A 22288-nucleotide genomic window follows, 5' to 3' on the forward strand; every position below is an offset into this window, starting at 1 on the left:
AAAGTTGTAGGGTAGCACATGCTTACAGAATATTGCAGACTACAATATGTATGTGTATGTATATATATATATATATATATATATATATATATATATATATATATATATATATATATATATATATATATATATATATATTAGTATACTATAGTAGTCATAGATGGTATTTAATATGCTATGTATATAAATATTTATATGTTCAATATTTGACACTACAGCGGTTTCAGTATGTGATTAGTATATATATATATATATATATATATATATATATATATATATATATATGCAAGCTCTTGTGTTTTAGACTATAGTGTGCCAAAATAATATACTGTGGATATTATTAATTTTGGTCACATAATTGGCATCCTTTCCTGACTTGCATTTAGTATGAACTATACCAGTGGTCTTCAGTTATACCCCCTACTTGTCGTGACTTAGAGAATGGTACACTGTGTAAAATGTACAATAGTCCTAATGCAAGATCAGTAAATAATTTAGAATACAAGGTGGCAATAGAATCATACAGTATAGTAAGGTAATGTGTGCTATACATATTTTCCTGTGCACACATTATAATGCAATGCATGAAAACTGATCTATAATTTGATATGATAGATAGAGAGAGAGAGAGAGAGAGAGAGAGAGAGAGAGAGAAAGAGAGAAAGAGAGAAAGAGAGAAAGAGAGAAAGAGAGAAAGAGAGAAAGAAAGAGAGATAGATAGATAGATAGATAGATAGATAGATAGATAGATAGATAGATAGATAGATAGATAGATAGATAGATAGATAGATAGATAGATAGATAGATAGATAGATAGATAGATAGATAGATAGATATGGGATAGATAGATAGATAGATAGATAGATAGATAGATAGATAGATAGATAGATAGATAGATAGATAGATAGATAGATAGATAGATAGATAGATAGATATGAGATAGATATGAGATAGATAGATAGATAGATAGATAGATAGATAGATAGATAGATAGATAGATAGATAGATAGATAGATAGATAGATAGATAGATAGATAGATAGATAGATAGATAGTGGTTATAACAACACAAACTTATTGACATTATGTGATCATAAAACTTCTTGCTTCAAAAGCCATCAGAGACCTTCTTCTAGTGTACAGAAGTCCATTTATTTTTACATTGTGGGTGGCAACAAACTTCTCAGATCAGGAATATATTGTTAACCAGATCATAGACAGAGTGAACCTTTATGAACAAAAGTCCAAACATTATTAAGAATAAGTGCTTTAAAATGCTACAGCACTTGGGTTATAGCCAACCATTGCATTCTAAGCAGGTTGATGGGTTAAATACATAGTGTATTATAGCTGGAAGATCAGGTCATAGAGAAATATTTTTTTATATTGAGATAAAGCAAACATCAGTCTACAAGTACAATGAAATATCAGTATTCATAGGGAATGGGATAGCACCGTCTTAGCAGCTACCAGACAGATAGTGAACCTTCCCTACATGCTCATTCCATAACCTGGCAAACTGCAGAAGATTTCTCATGCATTAAGATTCCTACACATTGAGACCATACACAAATAGAATGAAGTATACAATAAGGAATCAATAGTATGCTGGGCTCCTTATTGTATTTGATGCCTTAATGTAGCACTTAGCCTTTCCCAGCTGCTCAGAATATACAAATTGCCAACTGGGGGAGGTTACAGTTAACACTATGAGTCCTGCAACAGTAAGGAACTTACCGGTACCATTCCAGCCCTTTCTCATAGTTTCTATCAAAGAAATGAGGCTCTACACCAACAGCCCTGACGTCAGGATGGGCTCTTAAAGCTTCCAGCAGAGCACGCGTGCCCCCTTTTTTCACCCCAATAATAATTGCCTGGGGCAGTTTTTTTTCTCCATACTCTATAGTACTATTGACAGACAGTCTGCGACTCAGCTCGTCCTCGGTGGTGCTGGATTCCTGAGTATCTCGATCTAAAAACCCAGTGTGAGATTCTGAGATCATTTCAGTGGCAGCTAGAGGAGTCCTACCCCAGTTGTTTAGGGGTGTATGCATTTCATTTCCTGTAAAATCCGAGTGTCTGGGGATCTCCTCTGGATTAAATATTCTAGAATAAGTATTTCTAGACATGTAGGTATCCTGATTACTTTTATGAATTGGAAACGTGTCAGCAGTACTGAAGTCATTCAGTCTGGGAGACACGCTGGGGATAGCAGTGCTGTCAGTGCTGATGCTGAAGGTTTGCTGGTAGGATTCCTTAGTCACTCTAGCTGATCCTTGGAGTGAAATGTCAGCATGCGAAAGGTGGATTTTCAGTGCACTGTCCGAGGTGCTTAATCTCTGTGCTGTTGATATGATAGGAGTGCTATCCAAGGTGCTGAAACCCTGGGAGGAGGCGGAAAAAGAAGCGCTATCCAAGGTGCTGGACCGCTGTGCTGTGACAATAGGAGCGCTCCCCACAGTGCTGAACCCCTGGGCTGCTACAATGGGAGCGCTGTCCACGATGCTGAACCCCTGGGCTGCTACAATGGGAGCACTGTCCAAGGTGATAAACTCCTGGGAGGTTAGAATGGGTACACTGTCCAGGGTGCTGTACCCCTTAGCTGCTTCAATCGGAGCGCTGTCCAAGGTGTTGTAATCCTGAGAAGATAGAATGGGTACACTGTCCAGGGTGCTGTACCCCTTAGCTACTTCGATCGGAGCGCTGTCCAAGGTGCTGTAGTCCTGGGAGGATAGAATGGGTGTACTGTCCAGGGTGCTGTACCCCTTAGCTACTTCGATCGCAGTGCTGTCCAGGGTGCTGTAGTCCTGGGAGGATATAATGGGTGTACTGTCCAAGGTGCTGTAGTCCTGGGAGGATAGAATGGGTGTACTGACCAGGGTGCTGTAGTCCTGGGAGGATAGAATGGGTGTACGGTCCAAGGTGCTGTAGTCCTGGGAGGATAGAATGGGTGTACGGTCCAAGGTGCTGTAGTCCTGGGAGGATAGGATGGGTGTACGGTCCAAGGTGCTGTAGTCCTGGGAGGATAGAATGGGTGTACGGTCCAAGGTGCTGTAGTCCTGGGAGGATAGAATGGGTGTACTGTCCAATGTGCCAACCCTGACAGCGGTGAAGGGAATCTGAGCAACCTCCTGGGGACTTTTTCTTGACACTGTGGAGCCTACAGGGCCAAGAGCTCTCTGTTTTTGGACATCAAATGAGCTGAGTCTCTGAGCTGCAGATAGCAATGGAGAGCTGGTCCTGACAGTAGACCACCCGGGTTGTAGAACAGTATTTAAGGTCCTGGTCCTGCTGGAACTTGCAGAAACTAAGTGTGAGGGCACAGAATTGCTTAATTCCACCACTGATGAAGTGGATAGGGGAACCCTGATTCCTCCAGAGGACTTCTTAGATTCCAAGTCAGCATTTAATGCAATGTCCCCTTTCCTATCAATGCTGCTGATGCCACTACTAGATGGCAAATAGGAGTCCAGGCTACTTCTACTATTCTGAGTGACAGCCCTGCTCTTGTAATTACTCTTCCTAGAAGAGGGTGTTAGAGAGTATCCAGACTCTGGACTAATTATATCTTGATTGCTAATGTCTGGCTTTAAAGAAGCTGTTCTGATAGCATTCACTGGACTGACCCCAGAGTCTGGCTGCAAATAAATGCCAACATCCTGCAATGGAAACTGCAATGAACTGTAGCAGCTGAGGAGGCTATAGAAGAGATAAGTGACGGATAAGGACAGTGTGAACAGGAACACAAGTTTCCGAGGTGCCTTAATTGAGAGCAGGGAAGTACCTGGCCACCACGGGGCCATTGCTGATCGCCAGCCCCAGACCACAAGACATGGTTTCAGCCGAAATCGTGCATGGAGCCGCCTGAAGAAACAGCCCCTGGAAAAGGAAATATTGAGGATCAGGAGGGATATGCTGTCCAGATGTGAAGGTGCACAGAAACTTACAGCAATGTGGATTGAGATCTGCAAGACTTTCAACGTATCCTATTCCCCCACCTCCCAGCACAAAGCTTCTTCACATGGAAGAGATCTCCCAGCAAGTTCCGATGCCTGGGCTGCCAACTGCAGATGAGGAGAGGAGACATCACCGACGTGTGGCTCCCGGACCTCTAGCGCTCCGGATGATCCACTGATTCCTAATGATAGGTTTGCATTGCAGCATATCCACCCTATTCTCCGCTCAGCGCGTCAGCAGCCGCCGGTTGTCACCTCGCCTGTTGCAGAAACAGAACAGCAGCAGCAACTTTAGGCGTCGGTAGGTCGAGCTCAGCTCTGCAGGAGGCACCAAGCAAGCACCGCCTTATGCCTCACAGTCTCGCCCACCTATGTGTCTAGGAGAGACCCCCTCACCTGCTTCCTATCACTGCCAATGAGATAGTAACTGCGCCGCGTCTACAAGCAGCACTCTCTACCAGGGGGGTAAGAAGGAGAAGAGAGGAGGATCGTTCCTAATATTTATTGGAACAAAGATCTGCAATGGCAACAGAACAATCAAACACCTGGAGGTGATAGGAAGATGTGATACATTGTGATACATTGTGATACGTTGTGCTGCATTGTTATGTTTAGCTCATTTGTTTATTTTTCTTATTGTTTTGCTACATGAAGAGAATTGTAACAATGTTTTACACCAGATGTTCAGTAATAATGATCCCTAACAATTATTGGTATTGGAAATTATTAAGTGAAATTCAGATTTATTTTTTTTATAAGTCATTGAATTTTAACATTTTTGATTGGTTGTCATTTGTAATCAAAGCAGGAATTTGGCGATGTGACTATCATGGTGAATGATGATTCACTGAGGAACTTTGAAGTTGTGTGTTTTTTGTATTAGTCAATTAATTAGATACAACATTGGCCTCAATGTGATCAATCTTTTACACTGTCAGTTTTTACGGTGTTGTATGATGGACTTATTATTAGATGGTTTATTGTTTGCAATAATAGGTTAGCTTATTAAGCTAGAACAGCTCCTTCACTGAACATGTATTCGAGGGGTTTTCCCATCAGGGGCATTTATGGCATATCCACAGAATATGTTATAAATATTAGAGAGATGCGGGTCCCACCTCTGGGACCTGAACCTATCTCTAGAACGGGGCCCCGTCAACCCACTGTGCCGTATCTTTCGCTGTTCCTGCTGTGACTTGTAATTTCCGACTATGTAAGTAGAAAACAGCTTAGCTCGCTGAGCTACGCTATTTCCGTAACTCCCATAGAAGTGAACGGCAGTTACGGAAGCAGCATGCCATAAATGTCCCTGATGGGAAAAACCATTTAAAGGGAACCTGTCACCAGCATTTCACCTATTGAACTTTACTTATCCCTCACTGGCCGCTGCTATCAAAAGTTCATAGCCGTTATCCCCGCTCCTAAACTCCTCCTCCGACTGTAAATAACGGTCTGCAAACATTTTGCGCCTTTTATCGTAATAATCCGGTATCCCTTTGTGTGCACACCCCAGAAGAAGACATTAATGCACAAGCACAGGATTTTGTGTGCTGGGGGAAGGCGAGGAGCTGTCAATCAAAAGTAAGGAGGCGGAGTAAACTCGGAAAGACTTGAGGAATGAAGATATGACTCTTTTCAAATGAAGTTTTGACTCTTTTCAAGTGAAGATTTGACTCTTTTATGCTCAGTAGCATACGGTGTGGGAACACTAAAAAGCTGAGTACTAAAGCTTCAGAGCCAACTAAGAAGACAATTATAGGTTATATAGAAATTATTTTTCACCCACTACCACCAGGTATTGCTGGTTTAATAGGTGAAATGCTGGTGACAGGTTCCCTTTAAGTTCCATATGTTTATATGTACAGTAAAGCTACAGAGGAGGAAAAGATTTCTATAATGCTATATAAATGACTTAAAGTGTACCTAACCTTTCAGGTGACTTTCAGAATAAGCTGTCAAATGTGTGTGCATGACAAATAACACTATTTCTGGCAATCATATGACTTGTATATGCCATTTTTTTTCAGCTGTTTTTCCTCTGTAGCCACTATCTCTAACTCTCATTTTTCCCCGAGATAGTATAACTGCTATCATGTCTGCCATACACAGCACACATAGAAAAGAGAACATCCTGCTCCCCCATCTCTTTGTAGCCCACCATCAGAAGCAGCAGCTGCATGGAGAACAATACAGCCGTAAAGAGTAGAGTAGCTTAGACGTACTAGAGTGAGATAAAACACATACTATAAGCTGCTGCAGTGTCTCTGTGTATGTTTCTCTCTCTGCCTCCCCCTCCCGTCTCCATAGACTACTATGGTCACCATGTAACCCGTTCCATCAATGAGCTGATAATATGTCACATCCCTTGGACAGATTTAATGATAAATTCAGAGTTGGTGAACAGTTAGGAAGAAGGGGTAGAGGGAGAAGAGTATAATAAGTGGAGAAAAGAGCATTATCTCTAATAAGATATATGAGAAATGTTCTTATATAAGCAAATATAACAACATTTCTAATATATCTTATTAGAGACAATGCCCTTTTCTCCACTTATCATACTCTTGTCCCTCCCATAAGATATATTAGAAATGATCTTATATTGGCTTATACTATTGATTTATGCAAAGTTAAAGAGATTGTATACGATTATAAAAAAAAAAAACATCAGATTTTTCTTCACAAACAGCACCACTCTTGTCCATAGGCTCTGTCTGGTATTGCAGCATTCACTTCAATGGGGCTGAGCTGCAATACCAGATACAACCAAAGGACAAGAGTGGTGCTATTTCTGGGGAACAATTTATCCTTTATTTCTATCTGTAAGTTTTATATTACTTAAACACTGTGGTAAAATTTTGGCCTGAGCACTGATCTTGGATATTGCAGACATCTTTACACAAGCTCTCCATAGATCAAGCCCTCTCCCCAACCCATAAATACTAAAATCAGCACATAGGGGTCACATTTGAACAGAGAGGTGTTTTTTTTAAATTTGATCACTAGATGGACTCACCTATATTTATGTAAAGTCAAAGAAAACCTTTTATCTACAGTTTCTGTATCAGGTACTTCAAGGTCTATGTCAAACCATGACCGTAAATCAGTAAAGTCAACATTTGAGGCCAATGTCCAGAACAACCTTATATTGAAGCTCAGTTGTTTCCTAGCAGTGTCTTAACAATCATCTTGTCCTCACTGGTGTGTTAGTTGCTTGTAGTTTATAATCATTATATCCTTGTTATAATAGAAATGCTCCATGTAAGGACTTCCTGGTGAGCCGGAGGTGGGCTTGTGCTTATACACAGCAGCCAATCTGAACTAACAGAGCTGCAGTATAAGGCTGGGTTCACACACCCTATTTACGGACGTATTTTGGGCGTTTTAGCCTTGAATTACGTCCGAAAATACGGCTTTAAAGCGTCGGCAAACATCTGCCCATTCATTTGAATGGGTTTTACGATGTACTGTGCCGACGGTCATTTTTTTTACGCGCCGGTGTCAAAAGATGGCACGTAAAAAAGACGCTTGCATCAAAGAAGTGCCTGTCACTTCTTGAGACGTAATTGGAGCCGTTTTCCATTGACTCCATGGAAAAACAGCTCCAATTACGTCCATAATGGACGCAGCGTAAAGCGTCTGCACATGCCATTACGTCTGAAAATCCGGAGCTGTTTTCTCCTGAAAACAGCTCCGTAATTTCAGTCGTAATGGACGCTGCCATGTGAACATACCCTAATGGAGCAGAGATAGCAGCCAAGCATCCAATGCTATATCTCCACAGCCATGAGATATAAGAAGGCTATTAGAGAAGGGGGTGGGGGTACAATAATAAATTTTATCAAGAAATTGTTATTTATTAAAGGGTAACTAAATTTTCCACAAACTTCTTACATGTTAGAGTGACATGTCAGAAGTTTTGATTGGTGGGGGTCCGAGCACTGAGACCCCTACCAATCGCTAAAACGAAGAAGCAGAAGTGCTCGTGTGAACGCTTAGCCACTTAGTTTCTGTTCGGCTTTTTCAATGTAGCGGTGTACGGGCTCAATAGAAAGTCTATGAATAGAAAGTTCAGAAAAAGCCGAACAGACACAAAGCGGCTGAGCGCTCACACGGGCACTTCTGCCGCTTCGTTTTAGCGATTGGTGGGGCTCTCAGTGCTCGGACCCCCACCAATCAAAACCTCTGACATGTCACTATGACATGTCAGAAGTTTGTTGAACATTTAGTAACCCTTTAAAGACTGTATTTTGCGTCGGCATCCAACTGAAATGGACACGAGGGTGGAGTATTGGGTGGAGAATACTGGCAACCAGCTACTCTCAGTCAATCAACATCAATGGGAGTAATTTAAATAATGCTGATTGGCTGAGAGCAGCTGACAGACAGGACGCTCCTCGCAAGGCTCCACCCTCATGTCCTTTTCAGTTGGACGCTGGCATAACATACAACCTGTAATAAAACCATTATGACTTTATTAAAGGAGATTTATCTAAACTGGTTGCCGATAACAACCAATCAGATTGCTTATTTTATGTTCAAAAGCCTCTGAAAAATGTGTTCCGGAATGTGATTGGTTGCTATGGGCAACTCCACTCTATGTTTGCAAAAATGTTGTTCCATTTCCCCCAGTGTCTGTTTAAATAAAGCTATGTAGATATTTTGAAACGGTTCCAGTTCTCCTCCGTTTCCTAGGACCAGATATTCTATTTTGCAGATAATCCCACATTTGTGACTCTGCGGTGTCTTCACTTGTTTAGCTGGAAATTACACATTCCATTTTATAACCCAGATAGGAATATGAAGCGTTAGAAGAGAAAATTGTATTAGCCGTATATATGCCATGGAATGTTTTCCCTGAGATTTACTGTTTATTCTTCCCTCTACAAACACATGGATTATGGCCTGTTAAGGGATCTGTGCATTGAGCAGAAACACTATCAAAATTGTTCTTTCATGAGAAATCGGATCACCTGATTAAAGGAAACCCTGTCCTTGTAATACTGTAAACTGGAGCTCTACATTTTTAACCGCCCTTCCCCCCATGCCCATAATAACAAGTAATTGTATCATTGTATAGGATCACCTTTTAAAAGTAATTCTGGAAGGTTTTGAAAAAAATGTCATATCATTAAAGGAACACTCCAATTAAAACCTATACACTGTCTTATGGATAGCTCAGAGCTGGAGGGGGCGGAGCATGACACTGGGATTCAAATTGAGAATCATGCACCCCCTCCTTTCGTCCTGCCCTAAGCACGGTATTTAAATGTTGCCTCAAATGTTTCTTTAAGGTGTAAACACAATAGTAATAGATACAGTACTTAAAGGTACAGTAAACATTTTGTACATAGGTGGAATATTGCTCATAAAATATAAAAAAGGAGCAGAAACAAGGTGAGTCATAAATAATAGACAGACCCCAAGAATAAGGTAATAATTGTTCTCCTTTCTCTGTACAGGACCCCTTCCCCTCCCCCACCTTTAGTGGCACAAACAGTTGGGCCTGGTTTTTCCACAGCTAAAATGGTGCGTTAACGCATGGAGATTGGATCAGGGCAAGGATTACATTGGAAAGTTACACTCTATCCTAATTGGGCAGCATTTAAGTAAAATATAAGATCCCTTTAAGTGGAAAAGGTATTGGTATGTTCCTAGTAAAAGCAGCATTGCTTTTCTGTTTTCTGGATCTGTTTTAGTAGGAAGATTCATTATCACAGTCATAGCATTGTGAATACATGAACTTATTAACTCCAGAGTTCTAGTTGCCTGCAGCTGCCACTAGGGGAGCTTACTGCATATGTATCGGTTCATGTGTTCAATGTGAGCTATAGCTGCTCCCCTAGTGGTAGTTGCAGGCAGCACAATTATTTCATGATTGTTCCCACTGTATACAGCCGTAGCAACGTTTCCTTTTTCTTTTCCTCTCTCCTTACGTCTAATCTCTACACCTTCCACTAACCTTATATCAATACCTAACTATCGATGACATACACAGACTCCCTCCCAGACTTGAAGCTAGTCATGTTTTGCTCATATGTAAATTTGCATCCCATTCCTTTACTTTCTCTGGAGTTAATTGTAGTGTTATCTGTCGGTACACACATTGTTCAGGGGTCCGTCTTTGTTTATCTCGCACGCTCTTAACAGACTCTGCCACGGGGTAAACTCCTGGCCTCTCTATTGGTGTGTGATTAAGTCAACCTATTAAGAACACCAACATGCAAAGTGAATAAAAGGAAAGGCTCAGATATGAAGTGAATAGAGATGACTGAACTGCTTAGGACGGTTCGCGGTTAATTCCAAAATGGAGTAATTTTCAAGATTTGGCGAATGGCGAACAATGCCGGTTTCAACATTACTAGCGAATGACTTCCCCTCAGGCGCCATTTTTCCATACATCATAAATCATGTAATTATGTGCATGTAAACAAAGAAGAAGACAAGACTTTGGCCCACGCGTACTCACGCATTTCACATGCCAGTCTTAGTCAGTAGCCCGTAACATTAAGAGGCTGAATTAATTTATTGCGTCTTAATAAATTTGTTGGATCTTCTGCTGTCGGAACTGCCGTAGATTTCTGTAAGAAATGACGCCACTTTCTGGTGTAAAATTGTAAAAATCTGTCGGGTTGCGATGATCCGCCCCCTTTTTAGGGCACGCCTTATTTATTTTTTTGAAATTCAGACCTAACATAAAAGTGTTAAAAGTCGCAAATTTTAGTGCAAAACGACCGTGCGTCCTAATTTGCAACTTTTTTCATCAAATTAGTGCTAAAAAACACATAAATGAGGGGCCCCCTGTATAAAGTTGCACTTGCACTCATATTCTCATGCGAAAAATAAATAATTTATTAAACAAAAAAATGAAAACACAGCCGTAAAAGGATGAAAACCTCACTATGGACATCAGTGTAAAGTCCAAATATACAAGGAATAGATGAAAAAACAATATAACATAAGATGAACAATATAAATAAACAAATGTACTAATGTCATCATGTACCGGATCACCATATAAAACACAGCCTATAGGATGTGCTGCATTCTGTGTATCCGTCAGTCTCCTGTGAGAACTACAACTCTCAGCAGGCAGACATTGGGGTGGATGAGGTTGTTGGGGAACATAAACAAAACAAATTTTTTGCAGGCAGCCAACCCCCAGCGTCTGTGCACCCGCACAAATGTGGTCAGTGTCATTGGGTTTCTCCTATATAACTATATCAAATATTAAAATAACAAAATAAAACATTGATTTAATTTTCTGCTTGTATTCTGCAGCACCTTCAAACTGGCGGCCAAATGGACCAAAATGTTGGCAAAGCAAATTTTTTAAATTTCACACATTTTTACTTCTGTATTGGGGTTTGTCCACATGTAATGGAATTGCTGCCACAAATTTCTGCAGCAGTTCCGTAGAAATGACTAGAAATTCCGCTATGGAAAAACCGCACCATTTACTGTATTTGTTGCTGCAGAGAATGGTGCGTATTATGCAGCGTTTTTCTCAATGTTGGGATATGGTGACGTCGCCTCCTAAAAACGCAGCAATTCTGTCCACTTTCCGCAGCAGGAATGGAGATGCTGCGGTTGGAAAAATACGCACCGCATGTGAATTTCTGCTCGGAAATTTTACGCAGCGTGTGGATGAGATTTGTTAAATCTCACCCACTTTGCTGCTATTGTATTCTGCTGCGTTTTTTTTTCCGTCCGCAATTTCCGTTACGTGTAAACAAGCCATAAAATAAAAGAGATTCCACCGAATCAGAGATTTAGCCAATAAATCGGCATTTTGGACAGAAGACCCTCCTTTATTTAGGACCATATCTGAGGATCCCTGATCTCTCTGTCTTACCCTTCTTTTTCTTGCTTTGTGTTTTTTCGTCTTTTCCTGCTACGGTCACAGATTTTTTGACAGTAAGGGCTTGTACACACGTAACGGAATTGCTGCGGAAAATTTCGGCAGAAATTCCCGTACCGTGTGGACAAGCCCTTAATGTCATAATATTGTGTATTGTTGTTGTTTTGTGTGAAATTCTTTTTTTTCTTGGATTTACAAAAAGTAATAAATAACAAAAGACATAAAAAAATAGAAAATGCTGCAAAACCTATAACAATAGTAAATATTCGTCAAACATTAACCAGATATCAAGTGACACGAAACGCACTAACAAGTGACACGAAGCGCCGCTGCCTGTTGTACGGTAGAAGACAAGCTCTTTGCTGCCCTCTGCTGGACACAGTTTTCTTCTTTGCCGTGCAGATGCTTCTTTTCTTTTATTTCAGTCTAAGATGTATATACTCAATTTTTTTTGGAATGGTTGGTTGGGGACACTATGAAAGCAGGGGTCGTCCATGGACTGGAGTTCTCTTCAAGTACATTCATGAATATTTTATGCCCAGCATATGTTTATTAAGCCTTGCTTACAGTATCTATAATATACATTGCGATGTGCCTGGCTCTAGCTATAGCACTGGAGTCGGTAACGATTTACTAAAAGGGCAGAACATCAAGAGGATTATCCAGTTATCTTTTTCTGTCCAAAATCAAACACAGAGTTTTTCGCAACAAGTTTTGTTTCTACGTAATGATCAGATCATAAAGGTAGAATGATTAAATTAATGCATTCCCCCACCCCACAAAAAAGTGGCATACAGACAAAGAAGACCTAAGTTTCTATATAGTTGTTGCTTTTGGGCAAGGGAGGATGTTATGGGGTCAAAACTGCCCCCTTTACACCTCACTTGTTGCTGATCTCTCATGAAGTCTCTTTATTAGTAACTGCCACTAGGGGGAGCTCACTAAATATACAGCTCCCATTGACTTTAAATATGTATTCAGTGAGCTCCCCCTAGTGTTGGGTGCAGGCTGTCAGAATTGTATTATGTAACTCTATAGAAGCGAAGAAGAGGATTTTGAGCTCTGTTTTTTTTTCAGAAAAAATGGAGCTCCGTTAGACTTCGTTCACATCTGCGTCGGGGCTCCGTTCATGGGTTCTGTCTGAGGTTTCTGTCAGGGGAACCCGCGAATGGAAACCAAACTGAAACAAAGGTTTTCGATCACCATTGATTTCAATAGTGACGGTTCCAGTGCAAATGGTTTCCGTTTGCCACCGTTGTTTGAAGGGTTCTGTCGTTTTGACGGAATCAATACCATAGTCGACTCCGCTATTCATTCCGTCAAAACGACGGAACCCTTAAACAACGCACCAGTTCCGTCACTATTGAAATCAATGGTGATGCAAACGGAAACCTATGGTTTCCGTTTGGACTCCGTTCATGGCTTCTCCTGATGGAAAGCTCTGACGGAACCCATGAACGGAGTCCCAACGCAGATGTGAACGAAGCCTTAGTGACACTTTAACCACGAATGTATCTATTCACCCCTTTGTTGTCCTAGATCACTACAGAAAATATTACTACTCTGTGCTTGCATTATTTATGTAGTTTTTTTTTTGGGGGGGGGCAGACCGCTGGCTACAAAGTCTCTATATGATACCTCGGAACCCCCCCTTGACAAAACGCTGCAATCACCATGTGGTGTTCAATGACAAATTCAGCTGTGTAGATTGACCAGCTCCACTCAGCTTAATCTGTAGAACAACAATTGCATCAGACGAATGTCCCCTGAGAAAACACTCACCGGTAAAGGGGGGACGGCAGAAACAAATCCGTTACAGGTGTGCAGACAATATCAATGGATAAGCTACAGAGAAAAAGTCTGTAATCACACTAAATATGGTACAAAAAATACTTTATTTAGATATACAATACATAAAAAATTTAAAAATGGATCGTACAGTGCAAGAATAAGGCGTCATGATCCCGGAGGAGGAAATAATGCTAATATGCCAAGGGTGCTGGTATATAACTGAAGCTGATTCAATTCCAAGTGGTTACTAATCTTAAAGCCATGAAGGAGCCATGTATACTGAATAAGTTATCGGTATTAGAAAAACCGTAAGGGCAAAGCCCCACGTGGCGGAATTGCTCTGGAATTCCGCTGTGGACACTCCGCAGCGTTAATCCGCAGCGGACCCGTTTCTCCATTGCCTTCCACTTCTTTTTAGTAGGCTTCGTTTAGACGAGGCGGAAAATTCCGCTGCGGAGCATAGGCTGCGGTGCGGAATTTGGTGTCCGCAGCATATAATGGATGTTGCGGACCAGTGGCGGACTGGTTGCGGACTCATTGCGGAAGTTCTCCATTGACTTCAATGGAGATTCTAAATTCCGCAATGAAGTCCGCAGATGTCATGTACATGTTATGTGTGCTGCGGAGCGTATTGCTTTTTTAACATGACATTTCTTCATTCTGGCTGGACCTATGTATTTCTAGGTCTACAGCCAGACTGAGGAAGTCAATGGGGCTCCCGTAATTACCGGTGACTATGTGTGTGCACCAGTAATTACGGGAGCGTTGCTAGGAGACGTCAGTAAATAGTCACTGTCCAGGGTGCTGAAAGAGTTAAGCGATCGGCAGTAACTGTTTCTGCCCCCTGGACAGTGACTACCGATCACAAGATACATCAACCTGTAAAAAAAATAGAAGTTCATACTTACCGAGAACTCCCTGCTTCTGTCTCCAGTCCGGCTTCCCAGGATGACGTTTCAGTCTAAGTGACGGCTGCAGCCAATCACAGGCCAATCACAGGCTGCAGCGGTCACATGGACTGCCGCGTCATCCAGGGAGGTCGGGCTGGATGCCGAAAGAGGGACGCGTCACCAAGACAACGGCCGGTAAGTATGAAATTATTTTACTTTCACTAGGGAAAGTGCTGTCCCTTCTCTCTATCCTGCACTGATAGGGAGAAGGGAAGTACTTTCACCTCAATACGCAACGGGCAGTCCGCATCAATTTACTGCACATTTTGGGCAGATCCGCAAGAGAATCTGCAACGCAGATTCTGTGCGGCATTGATGCGGACAGTTGCGGAAGAAAACCGCCACGTGGGCCCATTCCCTTAAGGAGACAACAATCCCAATTACCATGGACAAATATGTAGAAGCAATGAATATCACACGTTGATGATTATCAAGGGTTACATCAAAATCCCACAGTGGGAAACTGCATATAATAGGTAAGAGGTCAGAAATACAATATGTGTGTTGGGGAGGAGACCTAAGTATATTCCCCAGTTTCAATTAAATAATGACTAGGTAAATAACAGAATAGCATCCATGGATATAATCAGATGAGTTGTATAAAATTCACATACCCATAGGAAAGATAGTAAGGTGAAACAACCTTCGGGATGACGCCAGGCGAAGGTAACGCCGAAACCTGTGTTGGGTCTGGCGTCATCCCAGAGGTTGAGGACATTCACCTCACTATCCTTGCTATGGGTATTTAGACTTGTATACAGCTGATTCTAAATAGTGAAATCTTTATTTTTGAGAAGTTTTCTTACCACTAACATATATGGCATGATAGGAGGAAAAGGGAAGGGTCCCCAACTACTAGGACTCCACAAATACTGATTCTTGGTGCAGTGAATGGGGTTGAGCTGCAATACCAGGTACAACCCATGGACAAGAGTGGCGCTGTTTCTGAGAAAACAAAATATCTGGACCACATATGGCGCATGGTCAGGACCCCTGAACCCCCTATCATGTTGATCATCCTCCATCTTATACCCTATTGTGTACATTTGGTGAATTCCAGGGAAAGGCTGTTATATTTCTTCTCAAGCTCAGTGACCCACTCACTTTTAAATGAAGGGGAGTAACATGATCTTTATGTCCAATAACATATGTTTAGTGGGTCCATAGGGGAGGGGAAAATACTAATTAGGACCTGTGCATTTACACTTATGTGAAATAAAGTACCCTATGCTTTAGAACCAGTATTGTACATCATTGCCTATTTAATAGAGACCGTTTCTTTTATAAGTGAAACTCCTACGTCACAACTGGTGGGTAGTGGGTGGGTGGCAGTGAATTTGGGATCCTAATTTTCCTGGGCCCTAAGTGTACTACAACCTTTACTGACCTGATAGCGACCCTGTCTGGTGCAAACCTATAAATATTCTATACCATTTGTGATTGCATCATACAATGTATACGAATGATACCTATAAATGATCCTATAAAATGAGAAAATCTAGATACAGATGTGTCCACCCTTACCTTTGCTTCAATTTGGCAAAAAACTTTAATGAAACCAATTCAATACAACATCACGACATGCTACCAAATCCCTTGAAAAGCTGCAATTCACATCACAGCCACTGGGCCGTCACACATAGACACATATCGCATAGACATCTCGTGAGAGAGTATCGTGAAATCATGTTTTTTTTCAAAGCTAGTCATCTCGCGCCGCACATCTCAGGATATGTTGAGATAAGAGGAAAGGTAAGGAAGAACATATCTGTATAATTTAATAAGTCATTGCCCCTAGAAGACTTTTATTTATATCTACATTCAGCTATCTGTTGACAGACACTTTGGAGAGATTTTCTTCTAAACCCAAACCCTGCACTGTTCAAGAAATGAAATTAAATGAATTGTTCACACAATATGTTAAGCAAACCGAGGAATATGCTTCCCGCATGTAAAGTACCAGCTGGTCCATCAGAAGATTGTTTGGAATTTCAAGTAGAAAGAGATATGATATACGGAGTACAGGCTTTACAGGCTGCCGTTGTGAACAAGGAATGAAAAGCCTGAGAGCTGTATCAGGAACTGTAGCCTATTAGGTAGCGTGATGTCCTGAGTGAGCAATTAAGTCGAGGTGTTAGAAGAACAGAGAAAGCTCTTGGTTAATCCTTGGTATTGTCATTAATAAAGTGAATTGCTGTCGCTGCACCTTCTGGTCTAACATTAAGCCGGCTGCATCAAGCAAGGCTTCCAATCAATTAGTTTGCATTATTCACGGCACATCATTAAATAATAAACAACAGCTTAGTTTGCTTGAAAGATCCCTAAAGAATACCGTTGGTAAAATATCTGATTGTGAAAGGCGAAAAAAAAAATGTCAGACTGATTATTTCATCGTATTTATGTTTACAACTCCCCCCCCCCCCCCACAAATCAGTAATATGCGTGAATATCTGAAACTTTGTAATATGTCTTATTAGGGGAAAGTTGCATCTTCTTCTACTATCGGCAACCTGGAGTTCCCCTTTTTCTTGGTTGAAGGCTCTCTGTAATTTTTCACAAACCTCTTCAGTTCATAAAAATAAATCCTTCTAGTATAAATAGGTAACAAGCAGACAGGGAGGAGGGGGAAGAGGGAGAGGCAGCTGCAGTTCTATAGGAGTGAATGCTGTGAGAGGGGAGGAGGAGCAGCAGCATGGGGGGACATCTGATCACACAGCACAGCTCTGACATCACACTAGGAAGGAACCTGCCCACTCAGAAAGCATGGAGGGGGGGGAAAAGTACAATTACTGAAACCTGCAGAGAATAGGACAAAGAAATCTAATACACATCTGCCAAAGGAGGGATCAGGATATATATATTTTTTTTACTATTAGCACATGTAAGTGTGATACAGTTGTTCTGGTGTTGTTAACAGCTCAGCATTGCAAAGAAATTGATTGTGAATATAAACATTAAGGAAGGGGATCCCAGAATATTAAACTATCCACTAATCGATTTAGTATATAAGTTACAGAGTTACAGATTATATAGAGTAATTCTAAAAACATATAGGATATGGTTGCCAAGAAAAAAGGAATGTGCTATTATTTGGGTAGATTAGGACCTTGACAGGCTCTAATTCACATCACAACCACTGGGTGGCTACACATAGACACACATATCTCGTGACAGAATATCACGAAATCATGTTTTTTTTCAAAGCTGGTTATCTCGCGCCTCACGTCTCAGTATATGTTGAGATAAGAGGAAAGGTAAGGAAGGACAAATCTGTATAATGAAAAAAAAACGGCCCCCATTTAAGTCAATGACTGCCTATTGATTTGAATAGGTATTGTGTAATCTACATGGTGGTTGCCCAGGGGATAGCAGTTGATTTTTGGGCTTCGTGCAGCAGTCCTCTATGAACAGTTTGTCTCTGGGGGTCCTAGAATTTAAACAGGAGTTTGAGAAACCTATTTGTTATTATGCTACTAGGAAATTTGAAATTAATATAAAAATGGTCGAAATGGGGACCCTCAACTATAAACCAGAGCGGTGAACAACTAGAAAGAGCATCTTTCCCTTCTGGAGGACCCAACATGTCAATGCATTACACAGACAGCCTATTGATTTCAATGATAGCTGTGTAATTTTCCATTTCACCTGTGGTGGCGCTGCAGGGAAATCAAACACTTGCTGCCAGGTTGCAATGCAGATTACAGCTGATCACTTAGAGTCCCAGCAGCGGGAAAAACTTTTATCAGCTTATTTTTAGGGGGCCCTCATAACAAAAAGGAGTTTTCAAAAGTATTTAACCCCTTTTAAACGTATAAGACCAGTAATACTTTAGGCAGTAATTTCTGAAAATAAGCCTTGTCATTGGATTAGCAGTTCTACATCATCCTGTTTTCTGTTTGTAACTGTATTGTGTCCATGTACTAATGTGAATTAAATCAAATGTAGGTGTCTGAGACAAAGAAGAATAAGTAGATAGCCCAAGGCTTGGTAGTAAGTGATACATGGAATCGCCTTCTTCAGGATTATCCACTTTAAACCCAATAGTTCTCCTGAGCTCTTTAAAATGAACATCTACTCTGCGTAATCTTGTTTTATTTCTTTCAATAGCTGTCCAGGATTAATTCAATGATTCTTTGGCCGATATCCTAACGTTGCCTTTGCTAAAAATATTGTTAAAGGAAATTAAAACCAACTTTAAGAAGTTAGGTGAATGGGTGTCATATAATGTCACAGGAAAACCCACATCTGAAACCTCATGAATTTTGATAATTTTCTTACAACCAAATATTATCAACCGCTTGCCGACCGCCAAACACCATTTAACGACGGGCTCGCCCTAATATAACTCCGCAGAGACGTTTCTAAAAGTCTCTGCAGAGTCTGCAGGAGGGGAGATTCAGCTGTCTCTGACTCTCCATAGAGGTGGCATAGCCAGTTTATTGCCATCTCTGCCTTCCTAACCGCTGAATACTCAGCGCTCAAGACGCTCCGTGTACACATTTCAGAAGGCGGCAATGCTGCTTAGTGATTTCGTTTAGGTGATCACGTGATCGCCAATTAGCTGAAGTGGCAGCTGAGTCTTCGTAGAGTCTTACAGGGGGGCAATATATCCTCCTGATGTTTGCAGCCACCACTAGAGGGAGCTAAGGAGCTTACTGCATTCTGTTTATATATTGAACTCCTAAGCTCCCCCTAGTGGAGGAGTTAGAATTTTTTTTATTTAATTCGGTCTTTACAGGGGTTTTGGAACTCTGTATCACAAAAATAGAGCTCCAAAGATATAATATAAACTTATTCAGCACAGAATTTTGGACCAAAAAAAAATTGCTGTTAAAAGATGGACATTGTATATGATTGTTGTATACATACTTTAAACCACATACAGAATATAGTAGCAAAGTGAAAAAAGAACATGGTGCTAGAATCCAGCCCGCACAATCATGACTTTTGTTGTTCTGTTGACTGCTATTTTTCCATCCTAGACCATATGGCGCAGAGAAGAGAGCGAGTATTTAGCGACTATTAAAGCAGCAATTCACATCAATGTGTTCTCGCAGAGTCTGGAGGCTCCCAGTTGCTTTATTTTTCTTCTTGTACAGTGGTTTTATAATTTAAATCTTATTGCTGTTATTTCATGGAGTCCTTTGAGAGGAGATTAAATAAATTAGAGGAATGACGATGCCCTCTTGACTGTACAGCCCATGTAAAACCCTTTCAGGTTCTTTCCGTTCTACAATTGTTATTTTCACACCCAAATGATAATAGGAACAGTAACCTGGCACCCTTTCTACACTCTCCATATGGTATAATTGCTCCTAACACAAAGTTTTGTCCTCTTTCCAACCTCTAAACTAAGGCAGTAGTCACACTTGGCTTATAGGAGCAGCATGGGGCTAAAAACATTATATCAGGTTAACCCCGTATGCACCCCTTGTTAAATTTCCCTGTGACCTTGGGCAAGTTGCTTTATGAAGCAAAGAAGAAGAAGGAATTGTGAGTTTGCAGAAGGACCAGCTCTGATCTAATAGATATGATTGACATTTTACCAGTGAGTCTTTTATACGTTGGATGGGAATCTGAAGTCCCTTTGCATACAGAGTTACTTTTGATTCCGGTTTTTGATCCGTTGCTGACTTCTAAGGCATCTAAGGGTATGTTCACACGGCCTATTTACGGACGTAAATCGGGCGTTTTTGCCCCGAATTACGCCCGAAAATAGCGCCTCAATAGCGCTGACAAACATCTGCCCATTGAAAGCAATGGGCAGACGTTTGTCTGTTCACACGAGGCGTATATTTACGCGCCGCTGTCAAATGACGGCGCGTAAATAGACGCCCGCGTAGAAGAAGTGACCTGTCACTTCTTTGGCCGTAATTGGAGCCGCTATTCATTGACTCCAATGAATAGCAGCGCTAATTACGGCCGTAATTGACGCGGCGTTCAAGCGCCTGCACATGCCGGTACGGCTGAAATTACGGGGATGTTTTCAGGCTGAAACATCCCCGTAATTTCAGCCGTTACGGACCCCCGCCGTGTGAACATACCCTAACAATTTAGGCAATGTAACTTTACTTCTGATTCTGTCCTGACACATTATCAGGCAACTTCTCCACCTTATGATCTGGAGTTCCTCCACCTGTTGCTCCCACCTGTCTATTGGGGTCTATACTGGGGACTGCAGTCTGAGGATACAAAGCCGCAAAATCTATCCCTTAAAGGGGTTGTCCAGGCATGGACAACTGATGACCTAGCCAAAGGATAGGTCATCAGTATATGATCAGTGGGAGTCCAACACCCGGATCGATCAGCTGCTCTGTGGCTGCCTCCGGGGAACAGATGTCCATACCGAAAGCAGATGGCTCCAGTCACGGAATAGCGGCCGAGCTGCAGTACTTCAAGTGAATAGGAGCAGAGTTGCAGTTCTGCAGCACAACCGCTATGCAGTGGTTGGAGCCATCTGCTTTCGGGTCTAAATACTGCGTACCCTGCATCTCATCCAGCGCGCAGAAGCAGCCGGAGCAGCTGATCGGTGCGGGGTCCGGGTGTTGGACCCCCACCGATCATATACTGATGACCTATCCTGTGGATAGGTCATCAGTTGTCCGTGCCTGGACAACCCCTTTAAGGGGGCTTAAGAGTGAGTACTAGCACTCCAGTTTAGCTTCTACCAACCCAATAATGACATTCTGCCAGTCCATCTCCTTTCAAGTCCTGACAGTCCTCCGTTCTTGTGCGCTGCCTGTCACACTACAAAGTCAAGCTACTACTTTCAACATCTGGCTGTGTCGTACCTATCCATTCTTCTAATGTTTTCTGTTCTAATTTACTGATCCTGGCCTGGCTGTTACTTTTCATCTTACCTGTCTTGTATTTTCTTAACCTGTCTACATGGGGTCCCAAACCTGTGGCAGCTTGGAGTAGCTGGTCCCGTTAAGCCCCTAGTCATGACATTCACAAAGTGGTGATCTAAAGAAGACAGCACATGCCTGCGGTCAGGGTTAGATCCAGGTTTACTTGGGCCTTTGGGCAATAGTGTCACGTTAGGATTAAACCAATCAAAATACCAAACTAGATCAGCAGCTATAAATATATACCACAAATCTTATACTAACCCAATTCATATTTAATGCAATATATCTTTATTAGATCAAATAGAAAAAGTGTAGACAACTGCTGTCTCAATAAAAACAATTTTAAAAAAACAGACTGAGGTGGTCAAAGTATATACAGTCAAAAAGTTACAATGTTCAAATGAGCAAATCCAGGATACACATGCTGTGAGGCAAAAAGTACCAATAAAGTGTCAGAATTCACAAGCGGGTCAGGATAATAAAGGCAGAAAAATCACACAACATAACTGCTGCCCTACTTGCTGTAGCTGCTTCTATATATGTGATAGAGATGGGGCAGGATGTTCTCTTCCTTATGTGTGTAGTGTATAGAAGACATGATAGCAGTTAGACACCCTCCACTAGCACAGGGAAAACTGAGAATAAGAGATGGAGCCTGCAGAGGGGGAGGGAGCAGGAGCAGAGTGAGCGAGAGGCAGTGAGACGCAGACACACTGTAGCATTCTAGTAAGTGTTATATCTCACCCCATTGCTATATTCACAGCTACACTGCTCATTACTGCTGCCCTACTTGCTGTTGCTGCTTCTATATATGTGATAGAGATGGGGGCAGGATGTTCTCTTCCTTATGTGTGGAGTGTATAGAAGACATGATAGCAGTTAG

At 41.6% G+C, this 22288-nt stretch overlaps 1 protein-coding gene across 1 annotated transcript in view; it reads right to left on the bottom strand.

The window, feature by feature from the left end:
• LOC142655794 (uncharacterized) overlaps positions 1–4399 on the bottom strand; it is a 188699-nt gene extending 184300 nt beyond the window's left edge. Inside the window, exon 1 of the mRNA XM_075830365.1 lies at positions 1737–4399. Within this exon, the coding sequence (XP_075686480.1) occupies positions 1737–3802 (2066 nt within the window). The 5' untranslated portion in view covers positions 3803–4399. The remainder of the gene's footprint in view (positions 1–1736) is intronic.
• Positions 4400–22288: the final 17889 nt, after the last annotated feature.

The sequence above is a fragment of the Rhinoderma darwinii genome, chromosome 6 (assembly GCF_050947455.1).
Source record: "Rhinoderma darwinii isolate aRhiDar2 chromosome 6, aRhiDar2.hap1, whole genome shotgun sequence".
Taxonomy (NCBI): domain Eukaryota; kingdom Metazoa; phylum Chordata; class Amphibia; order Anura; family Rhinodermatidae; genus Rhinoderma; species Rhinoderma darwinii.